The sequence below is a fragment of the Drosophila mauritiana genome, chromosome X (genome assembly GCF_004382145.1).
Source record: "Drosophila mauritiana strain mau12 chromosome X, ASM438214v1, whole genome shotgun sequence".
NCBI classification, from domain to species: domain Eukaryota; kingdom Metazoa; phylum Arthropoda; class Insecta; order Diptera; family Drosophilidae; genus Drosophila; species Drosophila mauritiana.
Genome location: NC_046672.1, coordinates 12,608,100 through 12,634,314, shown reverse-complemented (window position 1 = coordinate 12,634,314; position 26,215 = coordinate 12,608,100). Strand labels below are relative to the sequence as shown.

Sequence of the window (26,215 nt, the reverse complement as noted above, 5' to 3'; positions counted from 1 at the left end):
AAGAAGGAGGAGTAAGGGGAATGGGTGGAAGATAAAGGAGAAAATCCGAAGGAAGGTGAGCAGGAAAATGCGGAGGAGGTTGCCTTTGATTTATCGCCATAATAATCGCCGAGAGGAATCCTTGTGGGTAACATTATTTACAACTATGTTGTCCGGGAATGATGAATGATTCCAAACTAGCACCAAGGTAACCAACACACACAAAGGACCCTCGCACACACACACAAACACACACGCAGACACACACAGAATACGAATACAAATACAAATAAAGGACAAATGCCCAGAGCTCATTTGCAATACAAATGTTTAAGGGCAGTAAAAGTACTTGAAGATCCGTTGACCTGTAATGCAAAAATTCAACAAATTAAATATTTTTTTTAATTAAATATACTTTTTTAATGAAAATACTTAAGTTAAATTGACTTATTGGTTATTTGAACTACTTGTGATTATTTGAAACCGAATATAATCAATTATGTGCATTTAATGCTTTTACAGCAATTTGCTTGTAATTTTTGATGGCGCGATCAATGTTTTATTGACGGGCCATGAAAATTAAAATCACAATGGCTCTTCACGCACACCAAAGCACTTTGCCACACACACACACACACACATGCGGCGCACAAGCCGAAGCGTAAAATCTGAAAATCACTCGCTTAAGTAAGTTCTCTCTGCGTGCGCGTGTGTGTGTGTGTGTGTATGTAGGTGAGTGTGTGAGGTGTCCTAGCGGCCATAACCCAACACCACGTGCCATCTCTCTCACTCATGGTGTTTCGCTCTCTCTCGCTCTTGCACCCCCTCAAAAATCCTCAGACTTCCCACGCTTTTGTTTATTTTCGTACGCTTCGTTGGCTTGGTTTTCCGCTCTTTCGTCCTGTCGTCCTGTCGCCCTTTCGTCCTGTCTCATATCTCTAGGCTTGTTTGCGCTTAGTTTGATTGAACGCTCGAAAGTATTTGGCTCCATATCGCTTTCCCCCCTCTTTTTCAGTGTATTCACTGACTGTGTGTGTGTGAGGGCTCCATTAAATCAAAGGATCAGACATTGCGTCTGGATGTTGGTCATTGGCTAGCCAGCAGATTGCTGAATGGAGATTCACTCTGTTGCTGCGATGCCAAAATATATGTTCGAAAAACTCAATGTGCCTTATTAGCTTTGCTGGCCAAGAGGTAAACTAAACGGAAAGAATATCAGTGTGGAAAAGTATCGCTTTGTTAGCCAGAGGCCCAGATATTGACCATTATTTAGGGCTGTTAGGCGATTTCCGCACTGAAATTGAATGTTTTCACTGCCCACGAGTGTGTGTGTGTGAGTGTGCCCGTGTGTTGGTATGTGTGGCATATTTCTATTTTAAGTGCAACACACCAACACACACACACATACACTCGCATACATTCAAAGGAAAGGAGTAAGGCAAAATGGAGTCGGAGTGAAAGAAGGGAAAAGGACCAGAGAACGAGCAAATAAAACGTTGCTAGCCACACGCCATTTTCATGTTGCATCCTGCCATTACCCAGACACACACACACACACACTAGCAATGAAACACACGCACACACACACACACAGGAGAGAGGGTCCTGGCGCTCGCCGCATGCAAAACTGCTCGTTTATTCAACAACATAAACATTGTTGTGCACATAAATTTATACAAAGTTCTAGTTTACATACCAGGGCTAAAAAGGGGGCGGTCCTGGGGTGGGTGGGCGTTAAAAGTGGGCGGCAAGCTGGCACAGTTAACGGGTCGAATCGATATTCATATCAACCGCAAAATGTGTGTCGCTGTCGTTGTTGCAGCCCGGTTTTCAGCTTTTTTTTTTTTCATTTCTCTCTTTCTATATTTCCTTCTACGTATTGTTTTGCGGAAAAGCGGGTGAAGGCCTAAAAGTAGGCAGCACATTTTGATGCATTTAAAGGATGCGACAAGCGGCAGGACATGATGATGGCCAGGGACAGGGGCAATAACAACAAAAAAACTGGTGCTCGCAATTTGTCAGCGCATTTTGACTTTATTTATTTTCCAAACCAATCGCCGCCTGGATCCATTGTGATAAGTCAACGCCAACAATGGCCAACAAATCCCCATAACAAATTCATTTTCGGCCATAAACGCAATGCACAAACACACACACACACACACGCACACGCACTCTATGCAAGTTGTTAAGCAGCTTTTGAATTATTAAAATTAGTTTATTTATTTATGACTCCATTTGGCCCATTTGCATAGAAATAATAGTGAAAATAAGCGTTTTGGTTGATTGCTTGCCTTTGTTTAAGCCAAAACAATTGAGTGGAAAAACTGGATAACTAGAAACGAGTAAAATAAAAATAAAAATCCATCCAATATGTTTTTAAATAGCTTGTTCTTTTATTAAAAGTGTGACGAATTTAAATCCTGCTTAAATTTGCTACGCAATAATTATGTTGTATATTTAATAATTAAACAGAAATTCGTTTTTAATTACTCTTTTATTTCATAACGAAAAGGAAATGGGTTTATATTATTTGTGTGTTCCTGCCACTGATGAACATAAATGTGTATTTTCAATATTTAGAATTTAATCGGTAGCACCTAAACATATTTTATATTTTCTATAAACACCTAATGTATGCAATCCATTTAATTAATCATTATTCTGTTTACGAACTCCTGCAAGGCCATTAAAATTATTTTATTTCGCTCGCCGTCGCTGTGAATAAATGAAATTCAGCAAATATGGTGGCCAGAAACTGTTGCCACCATTCAACAGTTGGTGGCTGTCTGTCTTGGTTCGCTTCGCTTCGATTCGGTCTGGTTTTTGGGTACATTTTTGGGGGGCGAAGAGTGGGTGGGTTTGGCGGCTCCATTGCTTGGTGTTTTCTTTTTTTGCTGGTTTTTTGGCGAGGGTTTTGGGACAAGGCCGCGGCGGTTTCTGTTTGCGTTTGCGTTTTGTCAGCCATGACAGCGGCGGCAATTGCGCCACCTGCGGCTCCATATTGACACTTGTGAGTGTGCCTGTGTGTGTGTGTGCTGTGTATGTGTGCTTTGTATGTGTGTGTGAGGCGGTAGGGGAGTTGGCTCTCACCCAAGTGTATGGATATGGGTGTGAGACCTTGTTTATTTATGAGCCCTAATCAAATTGCCCATAATTAGATGCAACAAAGTTGAATCTTTTGAAGCGTTCACGACGTTTTCTTGGGCTCCTGGAAAACGGGCAGCCACTTCTTTACACAACCAACCCAACCACCCACCAACTGGAAGAAGCCAACACCAAACACCACCCCAATTTCCCCATTTCCACTTCCTGTCGTGCCGGAATCGTCAGCATACCAGAAACGCACGAACGGATACGCCACGTTAGCTGTTCGCAATGCGTTTGGAATTTGGAAAAATCCATTTGGGTGTACAGGTGTATGTGTGTGTGTGTGTCGCAGATCCTGTTTTTTTTTTTTTTTGAAAGGAAACAAGGCTGCGGTGTGAAACTAGTAAAAGTACAAGTGGAAATTAAGCATTCAGCACGCCAAAGCTTGTGGCAATAAGAAATAGAAAATACTAATTTATAATGTTCAGCACGGGCAATAAAATAAAGTTTAATTGAAGTTTTAAAGAATAACGTTTAGATTTTGTTATATAAATCTCTTTGTCTCTAAATACACATAAATATGTTTGGTAATTTTGCTTAATTCATTTTATTGGCCAAGCTAATTCAAAATAAATAGCTTTATTTTCGTTTCTAAAATAACTTTGATAAAATAATCAAACAGAATGCCATTAGCTCATAATTTATTGAACGCTGCTTAACTTTATTTGCGATTAATCTCTGTGCTATCTACAACATAAACATTTCTAAGAAGTTTGCAAAATGATTTTGAATATACATAGCTCCGTGGTTGGGGGTGCGCACTCTTGGCCATTTTACAATCCTTTTAAGCCTTGTCGAGTGGTCGAGGGGTACTTGCTGGAATTCTTGCCAGGACATCTCTGTCCCGGCAACGGCACTGCCATGTTGCAGCCCTTTGTCTCGGCGGCGCATTGTGGCAGTTGCACACGAGTTGCTGCCGGACAAACAAAAGAGACAGATAAACTGATTGACAGATGAACTGAACAGAAGGAGCGAGTTGGCGGCACTGCACTTAACGGGGCGGTGGGTGGTTGTATGGGTTGTTTGGCAGATAGTGGGTGATTTTCGAGGGGGCGGCAAGTGGAAAAGACTGTTTGACATTTGCTGTCATTGTCAACGTTAGCGACAGTTGCTGATGTTGCTGCTGCTGCTGCTGCTGCTGCTGCTACTGACCGCCTGCCGCTGCTTTGTGCAATTGCCCGCTGTTTATCCAGCACCACCCACTGCAAACACCCATTCAACCATCCGTCGACCAGCGAATCGGTCGCAAGGTTGACCGCCAGTGGGCAACGCCTTTGTCTCTGCGGTCGAGCACGTCTGCATATTGGGATTGTCGACTGACCACCCAAATCACCTTGCAGCACACAGCCAGCACCCAGCCAACCACCCACTTTCACCACACACATACACACACACTGGCTGCAAACTGCAATCGATTGTCACAACAAAATAGAACGAAGAGTGCCGAGCAGCAAGTAGTAAAAATATTTCATAAAATATTTACATTGTTGTGCGGCTGCCAATGCGGCCAATACTGCTGCTGTTTTCCTATTTATCCATTTGTTTATTTGTGGGTCCTTGTATTTTCTCTCTTGGTTTTTCCTTGGCAACTCACCTGATTGATTTTGTATTAATTAAAACCAGTCTAAAGTACCGGATCCTTGATCCCAGATTCCCACAGATTATAGAGAGAAAACGTTGGCATTTTTCTTTTGATTCAATCAGTGCACAACAGTGATTCTATTTTGTCGTTGAAACAAATCAAATTTATTGAAGCAATCAGCTTTGAAGGATTTTTGTGGTTCCAAATAATTTATAGAGTATTTATTGCCTTTTTATTTCATTCATTCGGACGAATTTGAATCCAATTTATTTATTTATGGTGATTAAAGTATTCAATAAATTATATTTTATAAAAACGCCTTTTTTGTACATCTAATAAATAATATTGTTCATTTTAATATCAAACGATTGGGGATTTCAAACCGCGCTCCACGAAGCTTGGAATTCCATATTTCGCCCATTAGTTCATAAGATAGCTAAAAATGGTCACAAAGTTAAAAGAATGACTGTTTTAAGCAGCTTTTTACCAGTACTAACGATCCCTATCACTTTTTGAAGGATTTAGGAAAACTTATTTTTGTGTAAATTTTCGCATTTTTTGTAAGGGGTAACATCATCAAAATTTGCAAAAAATGGCGAAAAAATAAATTTCCCATGTTCGAACACAGTTTGATTGCAAATTTAATTACGAGCTCAACGGGCTATGATATTCTATGGTGAGACACTTACTTTTAAAGTTGTGGCCAAAAAACTGAATATTTTATTAGTGAAATTTTAAAAAAGTGTTTTTGCAAAAAAAAATATTTCCGATTGGAATTTTCATCATATCTTGGCTGAATATGGTCATAAAGCAAAAAGAATAACTGTTTTGAGCAGCTAATTACCAATGCTAACGATCCCTATCACTTTTTGAAGAATTTAGGAAAATTTATTTTCAGGTCATTTTTTCGCATTTTTTGTAAGGGGTAACATCATCAAAATTTGCAAAAAATGACATTCCATATTGGGGCCATAATTTGCAATGATATGGCCAATTAATTGATTATTTAGGATACCTAGCACTTAAATGCTTTATTAGCACTTAGCACTTAAATGTTTTATTATTTTTAAATGACTTTTTATATATTTTGCCTAAATACAACACATCTTTCTCAAGAGATAATTAATGTGAGCAGTTCTGTTCCGAAAATCTTTTTAAATGAGCGCCGTTATATGTCGATAAGTTTTTGCAATGTCATGGGAAACACATTCCATCCGGGCCATTAGATATATTCCCTGACTTAATTCCTGCTGGAGACTCATAGACCTACCCTTATTGTTTTCCTTGCAGATTTGCCAGCGCTCACAAACGGAAACGGAAGTGACGCCCGAAAGGAAAAGGGAAAGAGGAAGTGGAAGCGCAGGACAAACGGCTGAATAATGCAAATTAAAACACAATAAAATGTAAAACACAAATGACAACGGAGAACACGAGCTGCAAAAGGCTAAAGGAGCTAAAAAAAAATAGCAAAAGGCGAATCGGTTGACATGCCAAAAAAAATGCGAGTGGCGGCAACTTTTCCACTGAATTGATTTGATTTTCAGTCAGGAGTACAGCCGGAATACGGAGCGTATGCGCGATACGTATACGCGATATTTAGGGCGCCGGGGGAGCGGCGGAAATTTGCATAACTTTGCTGGCGTGGCATAAACATCAAAAAACAAATTGCAAGTAACAAAGGGAAGCAATGGTCATAAAAACGGCGCCAGCCTCGTAAAAAATACGTTACAAAAAAAAAGTTCACGCAAAACCCCCGTTCTTTAAGTGAAAATTAATTTATGCAGCAAATCAAATACGGATAGGGAAGAAATATAAAAGTAATCGCTGGCCGTAACAATTAAGACAGCCGAGGGCAGAGAAGAAAAGTCGGGAAAAGCCGGGAAAACGCTGGAAAAATCAAGAGCAGCAGCAGCCGAAAAAGGAAACACAGAGTCGAAGAAACCGGTTAGCGAGGGTTGCTTATAAATGTACCAAGACAGCGGCTGCAGCAGCAGTAGCAGTCGACGCGGCAGCAGCAGTGCAGCAGCAGCAACATCTACAGCAGCAACTGCAGCAGAAACTGCAGCAGCAGCAGCAGCAGCTGCAACAACCAGCAGCAGCGACGAGGAAACACTCGAGACTCTGACGATTATAACGACCACCATCACCGATAGCGATATCCATGCGACCACAACAACCACGACGGTTATAGCCAGCGGTACGGCGACAACAGCGGCAGCGGCAGCGACAACAGCAACACTTGCCACACTTGCAACGCTCGCCAGCAACAGCGACATCGAGGACAGCAGTCCGGTGGAGAGCGAGGATAGCGAGGAGTGCGAGTATATCGAGATCGATTGCCAGACGACCGCCCAGGAAGGCACTTCGCCAAGTGGCGGCAGCAGCAGCAGCGGCAATGCGGTCTTGCTGCAACGCAGCAGCAATAACCTCCAGCAGCAGCAACAACAGCAGCAGCAACATTTGCAACTGCAGCTGCAGCAGGCGGACGAGCGATTGTTGCGCAAAATCGGCTATATTGCATCGCGTGTGCGCTGCCTGTCCAAGTACTACGGCGACTTCCGGCTGGTGAATCCGTACAGTGCCCGCCGACAGAGGCGCCAATTGCAGGAGATCCTGCTGCGGCACTCGATCTTCGATCCTGGCAAGGAGCACCAGCGGGCGATTGTCTTGGCCGCGGCAACAGCGGCAATTGCCGGTCCCCTGGCGGCCATCGATTGCGTCTGCGGCAGCAGTAGCATCAGTTTAGAGGCAGTCAGCAGCAGAAGTCGCAGCAGTGAGCTGGAGGACGATCATCACGAGCAGGATCAGGTGCCGGAGGAGCAGGAGCAGAATCAGGGGGATACCGAGGATAACGAAGAGGAGCAAGAGCATCCGAGTGAAAAGCCAGAGAGAACAGACATTGAGGAGGAGCCACCGCCGGCGATTGCAGTGACCACCACCACAACGGCCACCGTGCGCCGGAAGTCCTCGAGCAGTTCCACCATCAGCGGCACGGCCACCGTTTCCGGTTCCGTTTCGGTTTCGGCCTCCGCCTCGCAGTCCTTTTGCTCCAACAACATCAATCTGCTCGAGGAGCTGCTCATTCAGTTCTACGAGGAGCAGGATCATCGCAGCAACCTAACGGTGATCCGACATCATCATCATCAGCAGCACCAGCAGCAGCAGCAAAGGATCACCAACAATAATAACAACAATAACAATTGCAACAGCATACAGAACAACAACAACATGTCGAATCCTGCGGCCACAGCGGCAGCAACAGCAACGCCATCAGTGGAACAACCGGCGACCTCGGGCACCACCAACATCCACTTGCAACCCACCTCCCTGCCCGATGGCAGCGATAATCCGCGCCGCCGCCGGGCCAGCGATTGCTCAGCGGTCCAGGCCGCCCTCCAGAATCAGCTGCACTGCATCACGCTGAAAAACAACAATTGCGGCAAGGCGCTGCCCTTCCATCGCGGCAGTTGCGGCGCCGCCGGTGAGCACCTGTTGGCCGCCAATTCGATAGCTAATCGTGCCACCATTATCCTGAGCAAATCCTGCAGCAATGTGGATGGTGATGCCGCTGCCACAGCGGCAACCGCACTAAGTTCAACGGTTGGCGGTGGCATTGGTGGCAGTATAAAAATGCGTGCCAGTGCCACAGATATCGAGACGAATGCATTGAACGGTGCCCGAGATGCTATCGTTGCATCGAATAACGGTAATAACGGCAATAACGGCAATAACGGGAACAACGAGTACAGCATCCTGCAGCTGAACAACACGATCATCCAGTGCCACTTCAACGACGATGACTTTCGCGCCCTGGTCAAGGACCTCAAGCGCAAGGTCGAGTACACGGAGCGCATGAACTGGCTATGTGAGTAGATCGATTTGATATGTGTATAATATTTCCCAGCTGAAACATCTAGTGATAATATAAATATAATGGATAACTTATGAATAACTCCAACATAAATATTAAAACGTAGCTTAGTTACCTTTAAAATTGTACTACAATATTCCGAGAGTTGGGCGACCACCCATTTGGCCAATGTAATTGATGGTCTGATTCCTCGCTGACAAGTGGCGCAAATGGTCAAGTGCTTTGGCCTGTGCCAGCCCAGCACTTTCACCCACCTCCGCTTCCGGTCCGCTTTGCGCTTTCTCCACTCTCTTCATCCCCACCCTTTTTTGTGTTGTGTGTAATCGCCTCAAATGAGGCATGAGCAAATGCAACAATGGGTTGGAATCAAATGGACAAATTTAAATCCAACTACAATGGAATGGAAAAATGATTTCAAAACACTGCACAAATGCCACGGGTGCGTTTTAGGGGTGGGGCATTGGCTTTTCCATCCGGAAAAGTGTGCGGGTAAAAAGCGGCCGGCTGGCTGGCGATGTGAAATATTTAATTCAATGGCAGCTTATGCATTCGCCATTTCCACATTTTGCACATTTTCCAGCATAGATTCAGATGCAGGGAATCAGAGCAGACAAATGCAGTGTAAAACGTAAATGAATATCTTATGACTGCAGGTGGATTAGTATTTGATTGGTTTTTCGGCACTAAACATAAAATATGGATGGGCATTAATAAAGCGTACGACTGTTCGCTAAAGTAAGAGAGTGAAACGAGAAATCTTTTTGCAAGGACACAGATCGTGGCACTTTCGACTGAGTTTCCGTACTTTCCACAGATAAAAGAGTATGAGGAGCAAGGTAAATGTTATCTTTAGAGAAACATGAAAAGCTAGGAGCTCACTTATATCATACAACAAATTTTCCCGGGCACAAAAACTATCACAACTTTCTTGAATGGCATTACAAGTTGTCTTTGTATCGACACCACGTTCTCCTTGGCTTTTTGTGCTGCTGCTTCCTTGATATTTTCGTCGAGTTTCTTCTGTTTGCCATTCGTCCTTGCAGTTCACTTAGCATACTTATAAGCAGGCTTTCCCCATCGAATGTGTGTGTGTGTGTGTGTGTGTGTCTGCGAGTGTTGGAGCCTTCTGACATTTTCCACACTGTCGCATCTTAAACATTTCAATTTAATTGGAGCCGGGACGCCGCAATGTTTGCCCCACATCGTGGTCGCCTGTGGATTGCCTTCCGTTCAATTGGTTGCTAGGATTTTTCCACCCACTCCTTACAAAATATTTAACAGCAAATGCTTCTTTAATCTTTTGAGCCGGTAACAAGAAGCGTGTGTTTTTCCTAAGAAATATCTTTGATCTCTTTCTTTGGACTTGACGTTTTATGTCAAGTGGTTATATATTTGACTTTACAACACTGATTAGGAGTTTCATATGCCTTTGCCCATTTCAACGCGGAGATTATTAGCTCGATCTATTGGACAACATTATTTGTCCATTTAAGTTGTTTGTCCTTTGCAACACTATTTATTACCCTCAATGCGTGCCCAACACTGTCACGATGAGATAAATGGCTTGACTTTGATTTTTGGATGCCTGGATTGGCTGGCATTTTGGCCACCTTGCCTGTTTCGGGCACTCGGCCTCCTATATTTGCGGATCGTAAATCAAAAGCATCGAGGCACTGAGTAGAGGGTGTGCCAAAAGGCCAGGAATCATAAATTGCCCGAGCATTTGAGAAGGAGCCACAAAACGCAAAATGGTCATAAATTCAAAAACCTAAATGGCTTTGGCAATACTGAATCAAAAGGCAACAAAGGGGAACCAGGAAGAAAGGCCGGCCAGAAAGTGAGAGTCGAAAGGGCAGGAAAACGGGGGCGGTGGAATGAAAAGCGCCGAACATAATACAAATGACATATAACAGGAGTCGGGAAATATGTCGGAAATCTACTCGAGACATTCGCCGAAAAAAAAACCCCCCAAATGGCCATGAGCCGTATCAGCCCTATCAGACTCAAAAGGCACTTAAGACCTTGGATAAGGGGCAGTCCAATGGAACGGGAAAGTCTGGGAGTCTGGAAAAAAGTCGGTGAAATCAGAAAATGCCAGGGACAAAGCTAGAGAGAGATGTGACAAAAGGCAAATGGCAATGGGATTGCTTGTTGGCGGGCTGGCAGCAAAAATCTAATAATAATAAAATACTTTATTGTTCAGTTAACAATTCAATTGTTTCACTTAACAAGAGCTGGGCCACAGTCGAAGCCACAAAGCCAAGGAAAAGCGACAGATTCTGCGTGCAGAAGAAGGAAAAGCAAGATACGAGTGCACTGGGTGAAAAACTTTCAGGGTGTACAGATTGGAATCTATAAAAATCGAATATATCTTTAAGCAACATAAGAAAATACAAATTAATATAAACCTAATTCTTTTATAGATTTATAATTTTATTATACCTTTTTCTGGCACCAACAACTGCCCTTGATTTTGTTCAGTGCACCCATATCGGTGTGTAGATAAACTGGTATATAAAGAATAAATTGCCACAAACGAACATTAAGTGATAAAGTGTTTGTCAAATCAAAACGATTGACTAGCCAAGGACACGACTAGCCCGAAGATGATGTCCTGCAGATGAGCGGGACTCGGTAGTTGGAAATCAAATCAAAATTCGACCAAATGGGCGAATGATGTCCTGTCAGTTGATGGACGATGGACTGCATCATTATCATTGGGATCATCATCGTTTGCATTCCCATCGTCATCTGGCTGCACTTGACATTTCGAAATGGCAGTTTTTGAATGCCGAAGGTTTTCCATTTCAGCGATGACAGTGAAATTCGTGCTGTTCTCGAGTTTCGACAAGTGGATAATATTTGCCCAACAAAACGGTTGAATCAAATCCATTTCTATTTCAATCCGCAGCACGTGTCACTGTATTTTCTTTATATACACGTGGATATATGTATATCCGCCATGCTAATGAGGCGAGGTCGTCGCCTAATTGAAATTTGTGCGCCAGACTAGAGCAAAATTTTGCGGTACCCGAAAGTTTTTCTTGTCTCATTAATTATAATAACTCGCTTGTCGTCAAGTGGCAAAGGCGGTACACAAAGTTGTCATAGTGCAGGGGAGAGGGGCTCTGGAAATCCAGGGGCGGAACAGGAAAGGTGTAGTTATTGCAAATTAAAGTGCACGCAAGGAGACAACTTTTGTGCATGAAACTGGCAAAGTTGCGAAAGTTTTTCAAAATATGTGTGAACGCTGTTGTGGATGCAATACATGTTCTAGTTTTCCATTATCTTCGAGTTACATTCTGTTGCTGATGGCTGCTCTTATAGTACAACTAAATAAACTATTAACAATTTCATGATAAGCTTTATAAACTGCAGACTGCTGAAGACTTAAGGATTTAAAATCTTCAATGTGCATATACGAAATGATCACAATTGAATCAGTTAGTATCCAATTGTGCTTGAGTTCCGTTTGACTTGTCTATTAAGCGCATTAGCCGCCTAGTTTTTTCCCATCTCCATTGCGTCCCTACAAACGCCAAACGCATCCTGGAAAAGTACGAGGACGAATATTGGCAATATTGACAGCTTGACTGAACTGACGGCGGAGATTACTGGGCATGTTGGGTACATGCTAAATCAGGCAACTGATGACAGACAATATCATAATAGAGCAATCGATATACATGCTACAGCCAAGTCGATTGACTTTAAATGCCATCAATCATGGCACAATTCGATTGGAGCTTTCCCCTGATTAGATCCAATAAGACTAATCCGTTTGGGATTGAAAGGCAATTGAAACAATTGAATGCTTATCGGGTATATTTATTGCAAACTCAATCAGTGCGTTTTTGATTCGAAAATTGCTCGAAGTCTTGTTTCCATATAATTCCAACTAAATATGAAACTTATATTGTTACCCTATAATGAAATTGCTTTTCAAAATGCAAATCAATGTTTTATGGAATATGTCAAAATTTGAAATCACCGTGGCAAGTTTATTCGAATATAGATTTTTTTTTATTTTTCGACCTACTTCTGTGTGGGCGTGACAAATTTTAATGTACACCCACACAAGCGCAGGCATATCCTTCCGCTTTGTGTGCGTACTCATGTTTAAGCAATCATTTTAATGAGCAATAAAGTGTTGCATACTTAAGAGGGCAAACGTGGGAATTTCGGCGGCTGCGACAAAAAGCAAAAACGGCGACCGCAAGAAGGCGAGAAAAGAACGGAAAACTAGAGCACACACACGCATATCACATTTGTTTATGCCATGTGTACGAGTGTGTGTGTGGTGTGTGTGTGAGTCAGTGTGTGCAGGTGTTAACGCGAAATGCTTAAAAAGCTTTAAACTTGCCGAACAAAAATCAAGTTCTTTGGGGTGGAAAAATGCGAGCCGCCCCCACCAAAAAAATTGTTCATTGTTTGACTGTTGATAAACAGGCATTTAACTTGAATTATTCCTGAAAAATGAGCAAACTTTTTCCAACTTTTTCCTCGGGAAAGGGGTTTATTCAAGGGCCCAAAGGCCAAAAAGATAACGCCAACGCCGTCAGGAGAGCGACGAACAAAAGGAGTCGAAGGAAGGGGAGGAGTCACGAACAGATACGTAGCCAAATACGCACAAGGACATTATTCTTGAGCCAACAATTGCACTTGCAGGATGTGCGTCGAACGAAACTGTCTAGATAAATAATTATGTCAGTTTTCCAGCTGGCATTTTACAAAGGGAATTAATTCGGGCACCTGCAGATTTCTACCAAATGTATGCATTATATTTTAATCTGAATAATGTCAGCTGCCATTCTGTCAGAAAATATCACCTTGTATGTTAAACAATGCTCTCTGTTCACCATTATTCGATTCAAGAGTGTAGTATTTTATGAAAACGGCACAGATAGTATTCCATGTAGAAATCTTTGGAAATGTAATGAATAAGTCTTAGAAATAGAGTATTTCGATTATTACGAACTTTTGTCGCTAATTCCATTGAGAATCCCTTGCAATCGTTCGATTTGAACGCCTAACTTTACTCACGGGTGTATTCATACCCGAAATGTGAGTTATTTTTAATATTTCTGCCGTGTAATATGCGTAAAGTGAGTATTTATGTTATGCACGCACCTCGTCCCCTCTCTTTCTCTCTTTTTCTTTTATTGCCGTGTCATGTGGAGTGTGGCTCGTTCCGTCCCTTTCTCTTACCTGCCACATTTCTCATGGCTCATACAATAAATTTTATTTATTATCATTTCGCTTTTTTTTCGTTCGCTCGTTCGTTCGTTCTTTTCTTGGGTTTTTGTTTTATTCATAAACACACATGACGTATTGTTGTTGCTGTTGTAATTTATACGTGTTGTTTATTTTATACCAATTTAATGCAACTATATATGCACGTCGGTGTGTGTGCGAGTGTGAATGTTTGGACTAAAACATTTGACATGTAGTCACGTTCAGATGGGAGATACAAACTCAGATACATATTCGTTGGTCAGATGAAGCAGCAGAGAAAGTTTTCTCGCTTTTGGCTTAAAGTAAACAATAAGGATCTTTAAAGGAGCTGCGATGCAGCTGGAACTAAAAACATATTTAGAAAATACATAGTAATCACATAGATACCTATTTTGAATTCACATTTAATTTAGTTATTATATATTCAGTTACCTACATAATAAACATAAATATATGGTAGACAATACTGAAATCAAATCATAGTATGGTATACCATTATGCCTATTTATGAGTAATTAAATTTAATTTTATAAAATAGTATTTGGTTGCATTTCATTTTTGTTTTAAACTCCAGCTATACGAGCTAATATCTAGCAATAAATCGGGAATTTAAGAAAATACCAGCTTTGCCCTGCGCCGCACGGCAATAAATTCAAGTGAATGCCATTCCACAGAATCCAGTAGATAAATGCAAACTTTGCCTGCACTCCAGTTCTCTGTCATGAGATCAGTCCACTTGGAAGTGGCTCAAAGCATTCCATTTATCAGCGTGGAATTTTCTAGCATTCAGCAGGGGACACTTTTTCCTTTTTTTTTTCGTTTTTTTTCTCAGCATTTCAGCCACACATTTTAATTACCATTCCGGCGATGTCCTGGCAACCAGAGGCTGCCCCACACTTCCAAATGAAATGGAATTCAAAACACAACAAGTAAAAAAGAACAGAGACAGGGAAAATAGAATAAAAAATAGGTACGAAAGGAGGGAATGGAGGGAATCAAAAACAAGCGAAGGCAATAAGGCAAAGCCGCAATAAAAGTTGAAATTCGCTTCCGTTGCCTAGGTAAATGTAAATAATTAAAAACACCCAGCCACTTATATTTATTTATCTGCAGAATCCACAACCTCTTGACTCCTCACCAAAATTCAAAAAAAAAAAAAAAATGGAAAAATTGGAAGAAAAAAAGAAAAAAGACTCTGACACAATATCTCCCATTGATATCAATCAAAAAGGATTATGAATCGGTAAAAAGAGAGCATAAAATGGATTGGCCGGGGTGGAAATTAACATATTTCCACCCAGCCTTCAAAACTTTTCGCAGCAGCTGCCAATTGCCAGTTTGCTTTTCCTTTTTTTCCCCATTTCCTTTTCGTTTTTCGCTCAGCCAGCTGGATGGAAAATCAAAAAAAAAAATATATATATATATATATAAATATAAATATATAAAAATATCCAGTTAGACACTTTGAAGATGTCAACGGTAAAAATTGTTTGTGGTCTCGACTTCAGGTGCTCGGTTTAGAATTCAAATTTCGCGGGCTTCCTCGTCTCTTTGCTCTTCCGCCAAAAACACAGCCAATAAAATCGTTTTAGTATATTAATTAAAAGCTCTGGGTAAATACAAAGCACCCCTCTGTCCGCCCCCCAACCCATTTCCAAAGTTCACAGCTGCTGCTGGATTGGATGTCTCGCTCAACAAAGTCCTTGCCAATTATTCAGACTTTGAGCAAAAAAGCCAAGGAGGAAACCAAGGGGGAAACTTGAGGAATGTTGAGCAACCAAAGGGCTCAACGGGATTAATTTGGATGCATAAATGAACCGATTCAAAGAAATGTCGTAGGAAGGCAAGTTATATTTATGGTACTTAGATTTTAATCAATAGCTAAATAATGCTAGAAACTGTTTTATAGAACTGTAGCTTATAATAAAAATATTATACTTTCCATTATTATTTGTTCTTAATTAACTTGATCTAAATTATAATTTGAGTTTAAACTTTCATTAATTAACCAGCTTGGTTTTTAGTCCGTTTTTATTCATTTGCAAGGCAAAACGGGCGAAAGAAATCATTTGCAATAACGCCAAACGATGAGAAGTCAAATTTAATTTTTTTTTCAGTTTTTTAAGCCACTGGCATTTTCCACGTGTGTGTGTGTGTGTGTGCATGTGTTTTCCTGGGCATTGTATTTTCAATCTTTTTTTTTCCAATTTCTGCACCAGAAGCGCGGAAAATCGGAAAAGGCAGGGAAAGAAATGTAAACCCAACGAAATTCAAGAGTTCGTTGTGTGGCTTATGTATTTTTTTTTTTTAATTTAATGCTGCTCTGCCACGCCCTATGACCCCCTAACGCCCCCTTTTCCACGGCCAGAGGGCAAGTCAATACGTTGCCAATTACCGTGCATACGCAAACAGAAGCACACACACACACACAGACGGGCAGGTGGGAGAAAGTGCCAAAGGTGAAAGGCGGCAACAATACGCAGATGATTGTTAGTACATCGAATTTATCGATAACATATGCTGCCAGAGGGCCATCGCTAAGTTAGAGATGAATTTCCAAGTATAGGACCTTAAGTAATTTAACATGGACAAAATACTTACAGAAACCCTTCGATATATGATATAAATAGTAAAGAATCTTGATTTTTGAAACAAAATTTAAACAATTGGATCCATTAAACCCTTCACTTCCCAAATAGTACTCAGGGTTAATCCCTCTTCCCACATGGAGAACATTTCCTTATTGGGCCAAAAAGGAAATGATAAGTATAAGCCCTGTTGACGTGAGATGAGCAAAATAGTGCCAGCACTTCGGGTGACGAAAAAAGAAGAATATGCCAGCCACTTTATCCTTGACTCTTCATCCTGGCCGAGATGCTTTGGCAGCCCAAACCAACGACACCTCCAGTTTGTTTTTATTAACTGCTGACGAAGGATTTACCAATCATCTGCCCTTTTGCACATACAAATTACGGATAGGCCGAACAGGAAAAGTAATAATAATAATGCGCAAACGAAAATCAGGCGAAATTAGGGCCGGGCCACGCCCCTCATGTGTATTGATTGCTGCCGGAAGGACATTGCAAAACATTGCGATAAAAATCCATTTAGATGCGCAAATAAGCAAAAATCAACAAGGAAATTGACTTTGATGATCGGACCGAGAAACGAAACGAGACGACACAACCAGACACAAAAGGATATATGTACATATATGCCAGTATATATGGCAGATGCCAACATATATATTCCTTTGCCTCAACCGTTGAAATGGTGACAAATTTGCGCTAATTTTTTTGTCTTTCCTCTGGCGACGTTGTGCTTTGTGAATTCCCAACAATTTTGGGATTTGGCAAACGCAGAACAGGCAAAAAAAATGAAAAGTATTTAATAAAACAATTGTTTTTCCCCCGAGGATGGCGCAACACGCAATTTTGACAGCTGTCAAAACTTGACTGCACAACCGACTTCCCAGCAGAGCGTCAATAATTCATTTACTGACAGTTAAAGCAATTAAATTGGGTCCCCACATTCCACATCCCCCATCTTAAAGTCCCCGTTCCCGTTTGGGGACTTCTAACACGTTTATTTGCATTAATTCGATTTGAGAAAATTCTTAGAAGTTAACATTTTCAAATTCCGCGAAGGCGCTCAACGGTATCAAAAGCAATTTACAAAAACGTAGAATTTCAAATTTTACCTATATGGAAAAAAGATTAAAGAGGCCTAAAGTAAATATGTTTCATAACTAAATTCTACCTGATAAATAAAGAAGAGAATTTTTAGGGGCAAGTTTAAATATGTTAATTTACTATTTCATTGTGTAATAATACTGAATAAACTTTTAAGGGAAAAGCTTGACATGGTTTTTTGAGCTGCGAGTGATTTAAATTGAAAGCCAAGCGCCACTTCATTTTCGCCAAGCTATTAATTTACAACAAAGATAGCGGGGAGATGGGGAAAAATCTGAGGCTAACCGGAAAATGTCAAACGTTTCAGTGTGTGTGTGTGTGTGTGCGTGCGTGTTTGTGTTGGTTGGAAAAACGAGAGGAAAACTGCAGAAGCTGGCCGACTGAACGATCCATATAAACTCATTTAATCAGCACAAAGCGTTTAATCTCACTAAATGTTTAAAACACACACAAGGGCAAAGGGAGCACACACAAATCAATCAGTGTTTGTGTGTGTGTATGTGTATATATATATATATATGTTTGTGTGTATATTAGACAGTATGTGTACATGTGAGTACCTCGGCAACCACCGTGCAAATTTAATCAGTTATAATGCACTTCATCATGAACTTGATGGACTCTCTTTGGGGTCGAAGAGGAGCAAAGTACTCGAAAGCACCTCAATAGCGCCCCAATTTCGATTCGGATTCCTCGATTCCTTAGGCTCGTGTGTGTGTGTGTGTGTGTGTGTGTGCCCGAGCCGAAAAGTAAATAACGATACACACATATAAAATGTATTAGCCGGGCAAGAGCAATTTACACAAGTCAATTGAATATTTACAAAGAAAACCAACGACCGAGGCATGCAAAACATCCTGGAAAAAGTCGACAGGAATCCGAAGGATGCGATTGACACTGCGCAGTTCAAACTCGATCGATTGAATGTGAAACACAAATATTTCGAGCATAAAATGTGTGCTGGTTAGGAGTAAGAAAAAACAGAAGCTAGGATTTCAGTTAAATGAGGGTATCCCTTTTCGAATTAACTTCTTATTCAGACTTCAAGGATACATATCTATCTATTAGATATACAAACATCACACTTACCCATCCTAAAAATGTATGCAATCCGAAATTCCGGTTTTAATTTGTACCTTTAGCCTGTCCATATAATTTCTTTTCATTTTTGCCTCGTTAATACAATTTTGATGCGCTCTGGTTATCATTTATCGGGCCAATTGCATGTTATGAGCGAGCGCCTTGTTTAGTGTCCCGCCCATTTTCCATTTAGAACACATTCGAGCTTGACCTGTCCCCAATTACCCGATAAATCGCCTACAATGCTCCCCATGGCCCGTCGACCTTTCAACCAGGCATCTCGTCCTGTCCTCCCCTGCTTCGTCCTTGCATATACATATACCCATATACTTATACAAATACCCATACGTATGTATAGCCATGCCATGTCGTGAACTCGCCCCGTGTCACCCATTTAATCGGCCACAAATTTTTAATTGACCTCCGTTGACGTGTAATTAATATCTGATGTTGGTGCTGCCGGCTTGGTCAATTTGTTGTTTATTTGTTTGTTGGCCAAGCTAATGTCGTTCAATCCGATGATTCGCCATCATCACGGTTGTAATTGTCATCATCATCATCATTATCATCGTCATCGTCATCGTCATCGTCATCGTTATCGTCATCATTCATCATCATCATTGTCATGGTAATTATGAACAAAGTGGAGAGTTTGGTTTCGAAATGGCATTGGTCTGCATAAAACCCTTAGCCGTTTGGCTATTTATAGGCCACATTTGGCCCAACCATTTTGGTGGCTGTGTAGTATATTTGTGGTATTTATTTATAGACCCCCCACCACCCTGCTCTAATCACACTCCCCCTGGTTGCTATCGCCCTGCATTAGCAGTTATGATTGCGCCATGAGTAGTCCGCTCTATTTGCAGTTGCATTTTCGTTGCGTGTTGCGTGGAATTGCGAGGCGCATTACGCATACGACACGTTGCATGCGACAATCCATTGCCAATTCGCTGCTGCCTGCAAACCCATTTCGGCTGCGGTTGGACCATTAAAACCGTTTGTGGTTCGAATAGCCGGCGGATGGGAGTGTTGGCAAGTAGTCGAATCATTAAATACCCTACTCTAATGAAGACCAACAAAATTAAACGATACAAGTAGTTAAGCAAATTTGTGGAATGCAAAAGAAAGCAATATGTTTAAAGTACTTACAAATGAAACTCAATTTTGTGCACTAAAATTAATAAATTATATACAAATAATTAGTGCAAATGGTGGAAATAAATACCAAAACTTTGACAAAATCAGGTTGAGCAGAGCAGAAAAAACATCTCAATTGCATTGAATTTCGGGCAACGCACACACACACACACATACGGCACTCTCAAATGTGCATACATGCACACCCGTAAGACAGGTGATCCAAATTGATGGACAAACAGCAGCTGGTGATGATGAAGGAGAAGGAGGAGGAGGAGTGGGAAATATGCACGTCTGAAACGAGGGTAAAAAGGAAACGAATCAGCAGCCAACTACGATTGCCAATTTCATGGTTTTCCCTCCCAATTTCCCACAGTCTCCCATTTTCTCATGTGTGTGTGTGTGTTTCAGTGAGAGCCCCTAATTGAAACTTGTCTTCGGCCATAAGCGAGCAACATGGCCTTTAAGCCACAGTTATGCGAGTGTATATCCCACTCATGTATCATGCGTGCGCTCTGATTTATTTCCCATACGTATTCAAGTGTTTGCCGGCAGGAAAAGCAAACATATTGATCACCATTAGTGGAAAATCAATACGTGCATAGGCGCCAATCAGATGGACATTCTCTCCATTCGATAGTTAAAAATAGCAATAATATAAACAAATGTTTATATTAAATCGATTGAATCAAAACAATGCATACTAAGTAATTAATGTGTTTTACAAAGGGGAGCAAAGTTCAAAGGCGCTTGAAAATAATTAACTATGCTCGTAGATTCTCAACTTATTTATTTTATTTATTTTTTCAATGTTGAGTTACATACAAGAAATGGGCGACAAAATAAGTAATTGAAAAAGGAGCAATCATTAATGCTCGGCGATTACAGATAGCGAAGTGGAAAAGTGTAATTCACTGCTGGTTGCTCCTTTTCAGTTAATTATTTCGCGCTTAGTAATTCCAGGGAGTATATATATCTGTGTATATATCTGCGAATAAATGTGTATAGAAGCTACCAGGGGAAAAGGGCGACACTCTACTCATTAATCTCCCACTCTTTATTTACATCCTCCTAATCTGTTTCTTGACATTGCCCCGCCTCCTCCTTTCTCGAAAACACCGCCCACACATTTTGTGCTCCATGGATCGTTGACGTGTCGCATTGTGGGCAAAATTTGTCATTTGTTGTGCGTTTAACATGCATATTGAATGGGCGTCCTGATAGAAGGACTTCCCATAAAAATGGGACTTGCAGAACACGTACGGCACGACTCCGGGAGCATTGTGTTAAATAATTAATTACAATCCATTAATTAATTAGACAACGCAGCGGGGGTCATTAGGCTAAGCAGCGCGGCGACAAAAAGGGGCCAAAGGACCAGGGACATCGGACAAAGGACACTAGGAGAACCTAAGGACAAAAAAAAAACAGAAAAAAAACATGAACTGAGGGAAAAAAAGGAACATTTGATACGACAGCTTGTACACATAATGCGGCCATAATCAACAGCCGCATTTGTGCCTTTTTTTCTGCCCTTTTTTTCACTTTTAATATTCTATCAAGAATGGTGAGCAGTACTCATATTTTATTGCCTACTGCCAGGCGTGAAATTAACCCCCTCACATAGTTACATAATTAATGGCAGACGGTGAAAGTGAAAGTCGGGGGCATTGATTTACAATATGCTCGGTTTGTTTTGCCAATTGAATTTAGCCCTTGACATTTTGGAATTTGCTAGCAAGTTAACTGGCATCACAACTATCTTAGGTGTGAATCATTTAGAAGTGTGTGCTTGTTGAGCATTCTGAAATGCATTGAAGTGGAAATTGTTTAACATATTACGTAGTTTATGAAAAAAAGAACACTAAAGCATTGTTACGTAAAAATGTGGCCAATCTATGATAAATTGCAATAGCCAAGCCAGCACATTAAATATGAAGCACATTTCGTGCATGAATGAGTGACTTCAAAGCGAAACGAACTAGCTTAAATTTGGCCACACAAGAATCATATTCAATCATATGCACATTGCTTGCCGCCTGCCATCTAATTCCATTCGCTTCAAATTGAATATTTATTAGGTTCACGGAAATACGTAACGTCCATTGTTCATTATGAATTCATGCGATGCATTTTCACCTGGACATTTCCTTAGCTTGCAACCCGTTTTCCCGGCATTTTCCCGATGACAGTTTTGTTATTTTTGGGCCACTCAGCATCGCTCGACTGTCAGATGTGGCATCGATTATGCAGCAAAGCATAATTCAAACTGTCGCTTCGCTTAACGTTCGCCATGAAAATCAATTGCCAATTGGCTGGCTGGCGATGAAGGGGTGAGAAATGCTGAATACTGAATGCTGAACTCCGCCGCCGATGAGAAACTGAGCCGATCGAAGGCCGCAGCCAAGTAAAAACAATTGAATTATGGGCCCAGGCCAGTAGAATGTGCGTCACTTGACCAAACTGCTGTGTTTTTTTTTGTGGGCAAAAGTGGGTGGCAAGTGGAGCGTCAGTCTGATAAATGGCCATCAAGAGGTAGGTAGGTCCGGTCCCCAACGAAATTGAGTGCAGCTGCCACATGGCGTATGCGCAATGTGAGAACAGGCAAGGACCAAAGGACGAGCAGCGCCACCCAGCCACTGCAACAATTGCAATATTTGGCAGCAAATTTTATTGCCCGACTCGGCCCGGCACAAAATATCGAGTTCATTTATCAAATAGTCGTCCTCCGTGCTGTGCGGTGTGTGTCCTGCCAGCAAATTGGCAAACGAAACTGTTGCAAGAGCAGAAGAAAAAACAAGCAAACACAGGAGAGTTTCTTGCCACACAGAATTTGCTGCAATTTGCCTTGCACTTGCCACAATTACTTTGATTGCTAATCAATTGCAAATTGGCCAGAACTATCAATATGCATTACTCTTTGTCTGATTGTCACATGGCCATCAATCATTGATTTTACGAGTGCCATTGCGAGCGTGGGAAATATAATTGACAGCTTATATATTTGCATCTGCGACACTCTGTCGCACTGCCGGAAAATGCGAAAGGAAATATGCGAGGAAATAAGAGGGAAAGCCCAGTGACATTTCCAAATTCATGCACACTTGCATATTCCTCCGATGCATCAAAGTTGCATTGAAAGACGCTCCTTTTCCGGCACCAAGGATTTGGGTATAAGTCTCTGGCAGAACTCATCGATCAACCTGTCACCTGCCCTTGCGAATGCCGAATGCCGAATGGTTGTGCGCAAAGTGTGCCGGATATGGAAAGAAAAATTTTTTTAATTTAATTTCACATCCTGCACAAACAGAACGGGGAGTGCTTTATTTCGTTTTTGCTTCTGAGCCAGCAGGAGATTTTCATAAATAAACGTTTGAATACAAAAATTGCCAGCCATATTTGTCATTTTCCCATGCAATCAGACAACAAATATTAAATTTAATCGATAAATTTATTCTTTGTTATCGCAGCATCTATGCTGACTATAAATATACTTTAATCTTATCACATATGCGTTTCGTTATCTCTTTTCTCCCATCGTCCTTTTACGTATCAGCTGTTTATGAGTCCTTGAAAGTTCGCAATTAGCTGCCGAGCAGAAGCGCCAATTAGCCGATTAAATTACCAGTCAAATCTCCCATTACACTCGCTCACAATCAGTCATGTTTTTAGGTTTTTGGCTTTTGTTTTTATCGCCCATTGCTCATCCCCGTCAGCAGCATTTTCCCCAGCTGAATTTTCCGCCCGAATCACCGCTCATCGTGTGTAATTATCGTCTGCAGACGGAGTTTCACTATCCATCTATTACCCTGACCCCCAGCCTCATTGTAAATCAATCTGTCAGTTAATAACGAAGCAACCTTTCATTACCCCTTCGCAGATTCAACACCACCACCCCCCCTTTCTTTCCACTAGCCACTTTCTTCCACTTTCTCTTTTTATGGGGGCGGGCAATAAGCGTGTGCAAATAGAAAGGCGGACAAACAAAAAGGGTACTGCAAAAATAAATGGTCTGATTACTTTTTTAACTACTCTCAATGCTAAATCCAAAAATACTATCTGCAACTATAAAGTATTTTCACCTATATTAATAATATTTATAGAATTTTGGAGGGATTTGTTATACCCTCTTTTCTCGCAGTGTCCTTGGTCCATACACACAGCATATCAGAAACGCGACGGCGGCTTAATTAAAAATTGTAAGTGGCAGTAAATTAATTATAACCGTTGCCCGCAAAGTGTTTGGCTTGCAGCACATGTGGGCGGTCTTCAGCGGCGGGGGCGTGGCACAGCCACTACTTTGTGCCCTGCCGTCTCTATGTGATTCTGTGTGTGTGTGTGCGAGAGACGTAGTATCTGTGTGTGAGTGGAGGGGGTTGCACTTCAAAGGGAACCGTTTTAATCAAATTTCGAAAAGTGGCACCGCTTGTGATGTGGGTGAAAACGAATAGAGGAAAAACCTCCGGCTCCCGAAACGGTAGGAAAACTGTCGGAAAAGTCAGCTCTCATTACAATGAGATCTTTGCAAATTCTGGCCCTCATGCCCCCGCATTTCGCTCGCCCTTCACTGGAAAAGTCGCTCGAAAGTAGGCAGGAAGTTGAGGTCCCTTGTCCCAAAAAAGCGATCTATGTGTATAAACCCTGGTCCATGATGGACCTGGACTGGCCCTCGCAATTGGAAATGCGACAAATGAAAGGGGCCGGCCAGGAATGTCCTTTGATGGGGACTCTCCTTTGTCGTCCGATGGAAGGGAAGCAATTCCGAAATCACTCTGGAACGCCATGCCAAATTCCCAATAAATTCAAATTGTACGTTAGACAAGCCCAAAAAAGCTTAAAGCGGATTTCATGTGCATGTAGATGCCTTTGGCTTTAAATATAAATATTAGGGTAATTGTGAATGGACTCATTAATATGTATACAGGTACTTTGCCACAATTTCGATACAACCACTAGCCTAGTTGTGGCCTCCATTGGGAGAAAAAGAAAAGCACAAAAAAGGATTGCTGGCCGAACTTCATTAGGCGCCGAAAACATGAAGGCTAGTTCATTTCCCTCTCGAGGGTGGGCCGCAATCATAAAATGTTTTGATTCATTTGCAAGCTAAATTGAGGCAAAGCATTTCAACTTTTCCGGGATCGCACCTGGCCGGAGGCCGTTGGCTGCAAAGGATGGTGGGGGCGTGGCAGCTTCCGCCTGATGGAGGCGAACTATCTGGCACAGGTCCACAGCTCGGTCGGTGCTTCATTTTCAGCCATTGAAGCGTGCCACCGATTGAAAATTTAATTTCCCGCCTATGGCGTTGAAATAAAAACAAAAAACGAAAAAAAAAAATACGAGGGGGAAAAAAAGAAGACTGCCCAGCCTCAGAAAGAGGAGAAAAAAAAGGGAGAAAAGGAAGCTGTGCCACCGGTTTAGACCAGGCCAATGTATTTCCGTTCATATTCGAGTCCGGCAAGTGGATTTTGATTTGGATTTGGATCTGGACTTGGATTCTGGCTGCTCCTGCTCCTGCTCCTGCTCCACCGCTTTATTTGCAATAATCCAAATTGCCATGGCTCGATTCGTTAGACTGTATTTCCTGTTTCGACTGCCTGATTTATTTATTGAAGCATCGAGCAGGTCGACAGGTATCCAAGTCTGTCTGAGGGAAAAAAATCATGGTGCGGGTGGCAGGAACATAAAGATGACACATAAAATCCATAGAAGCACTATCGTTAAATAACACATGGTGTGAACGGGGCTCACCTATCGTATAAATTTCCACACATCACAAACTTTTTGACATTTCAGCTAGCATTTTCGTGCTAATCTCACTAAGCTGAGTCACTTTTCGTTATAAGATCATTTAGAAAATGAAAATTCCCGCTGATATCAGTAATCGTTCAATCGCAGGTCTCTCCAAACGACCGCTGGGCCCGCCGCATCGTAAAAGCAGTCTACCAAAGCATCAGGAGGTGAAGCGCCGCTTCCTGGAAATTTGTGATACGACCTTCTCGGAGGAGGTGAGGGCCGCCCTGCGCCTGCCGGCCTTCGATTCCTACGAGTGGAGCGATGCCGATGTCATCCATCTCATGCAGACCATGTTCGTCGAGCTGGGATTCATCGAGAAGTTCAGCATTCCGGTGGACACGCTGCGCGAGTGGCTCTATGAGGTCTACAAGCACTACAACGAGGTGCCCTTCCACAACTTTCGGCACTGCTTCTGCGTTGCCCAGATGGTGAGCTAACAATTTAATCTAAAACAAAAGAGCATGCTATAGTCGAGTTCGCCGACTATCGGATACCCCTTACTCAGCCAGTGTGAATGCGAAAATAATTTAAATTGCATAATATTAAATATGAATTAATATCCGGTCTAGATATCTTTCACATTTAATAATTTACAAAGCATAAGATCTTACTTGTTATGTTCTAATTTTAGTTTTTACTGATTATAAGCAACCATATGTGCTTGTATATATCTGTATATATAGTATACATTCTTTG

The 26,215-nt window shown here is 41.7% G+C and overlaps 1 protein-coding gene across 1 annotated transcript in view; it reads left to right on the top strand.

Annotated features, from left to right (window-relative positions):
- LOC117148314 (high affinity cGMP-specific 3',5'-cyclic phosphodiesterase 9A) overlaps window positions 1–26,215 on the top strand; it is a 110,036-nt gene that overhangs the window by 58,807 nt on the left and 25,014 nt on the right. Inside the window, exons 4-5 of the mRNA XM_033315643.1 lie at window positions 6,002–8,576; window positions 25,622–25,947. Coding sequence (XP_033171534.1) covers window positions 6,677–8,576; window positions 25,622–25,947 — 2,226 coding nt within the window. The 5' untranslated portion in view covers window positions 6,002–6,676. The remainder of the gene's footprint in view (window positions 1–6,001; window positions 8,577–25,621; window positions 25,948–26,215) is intronic.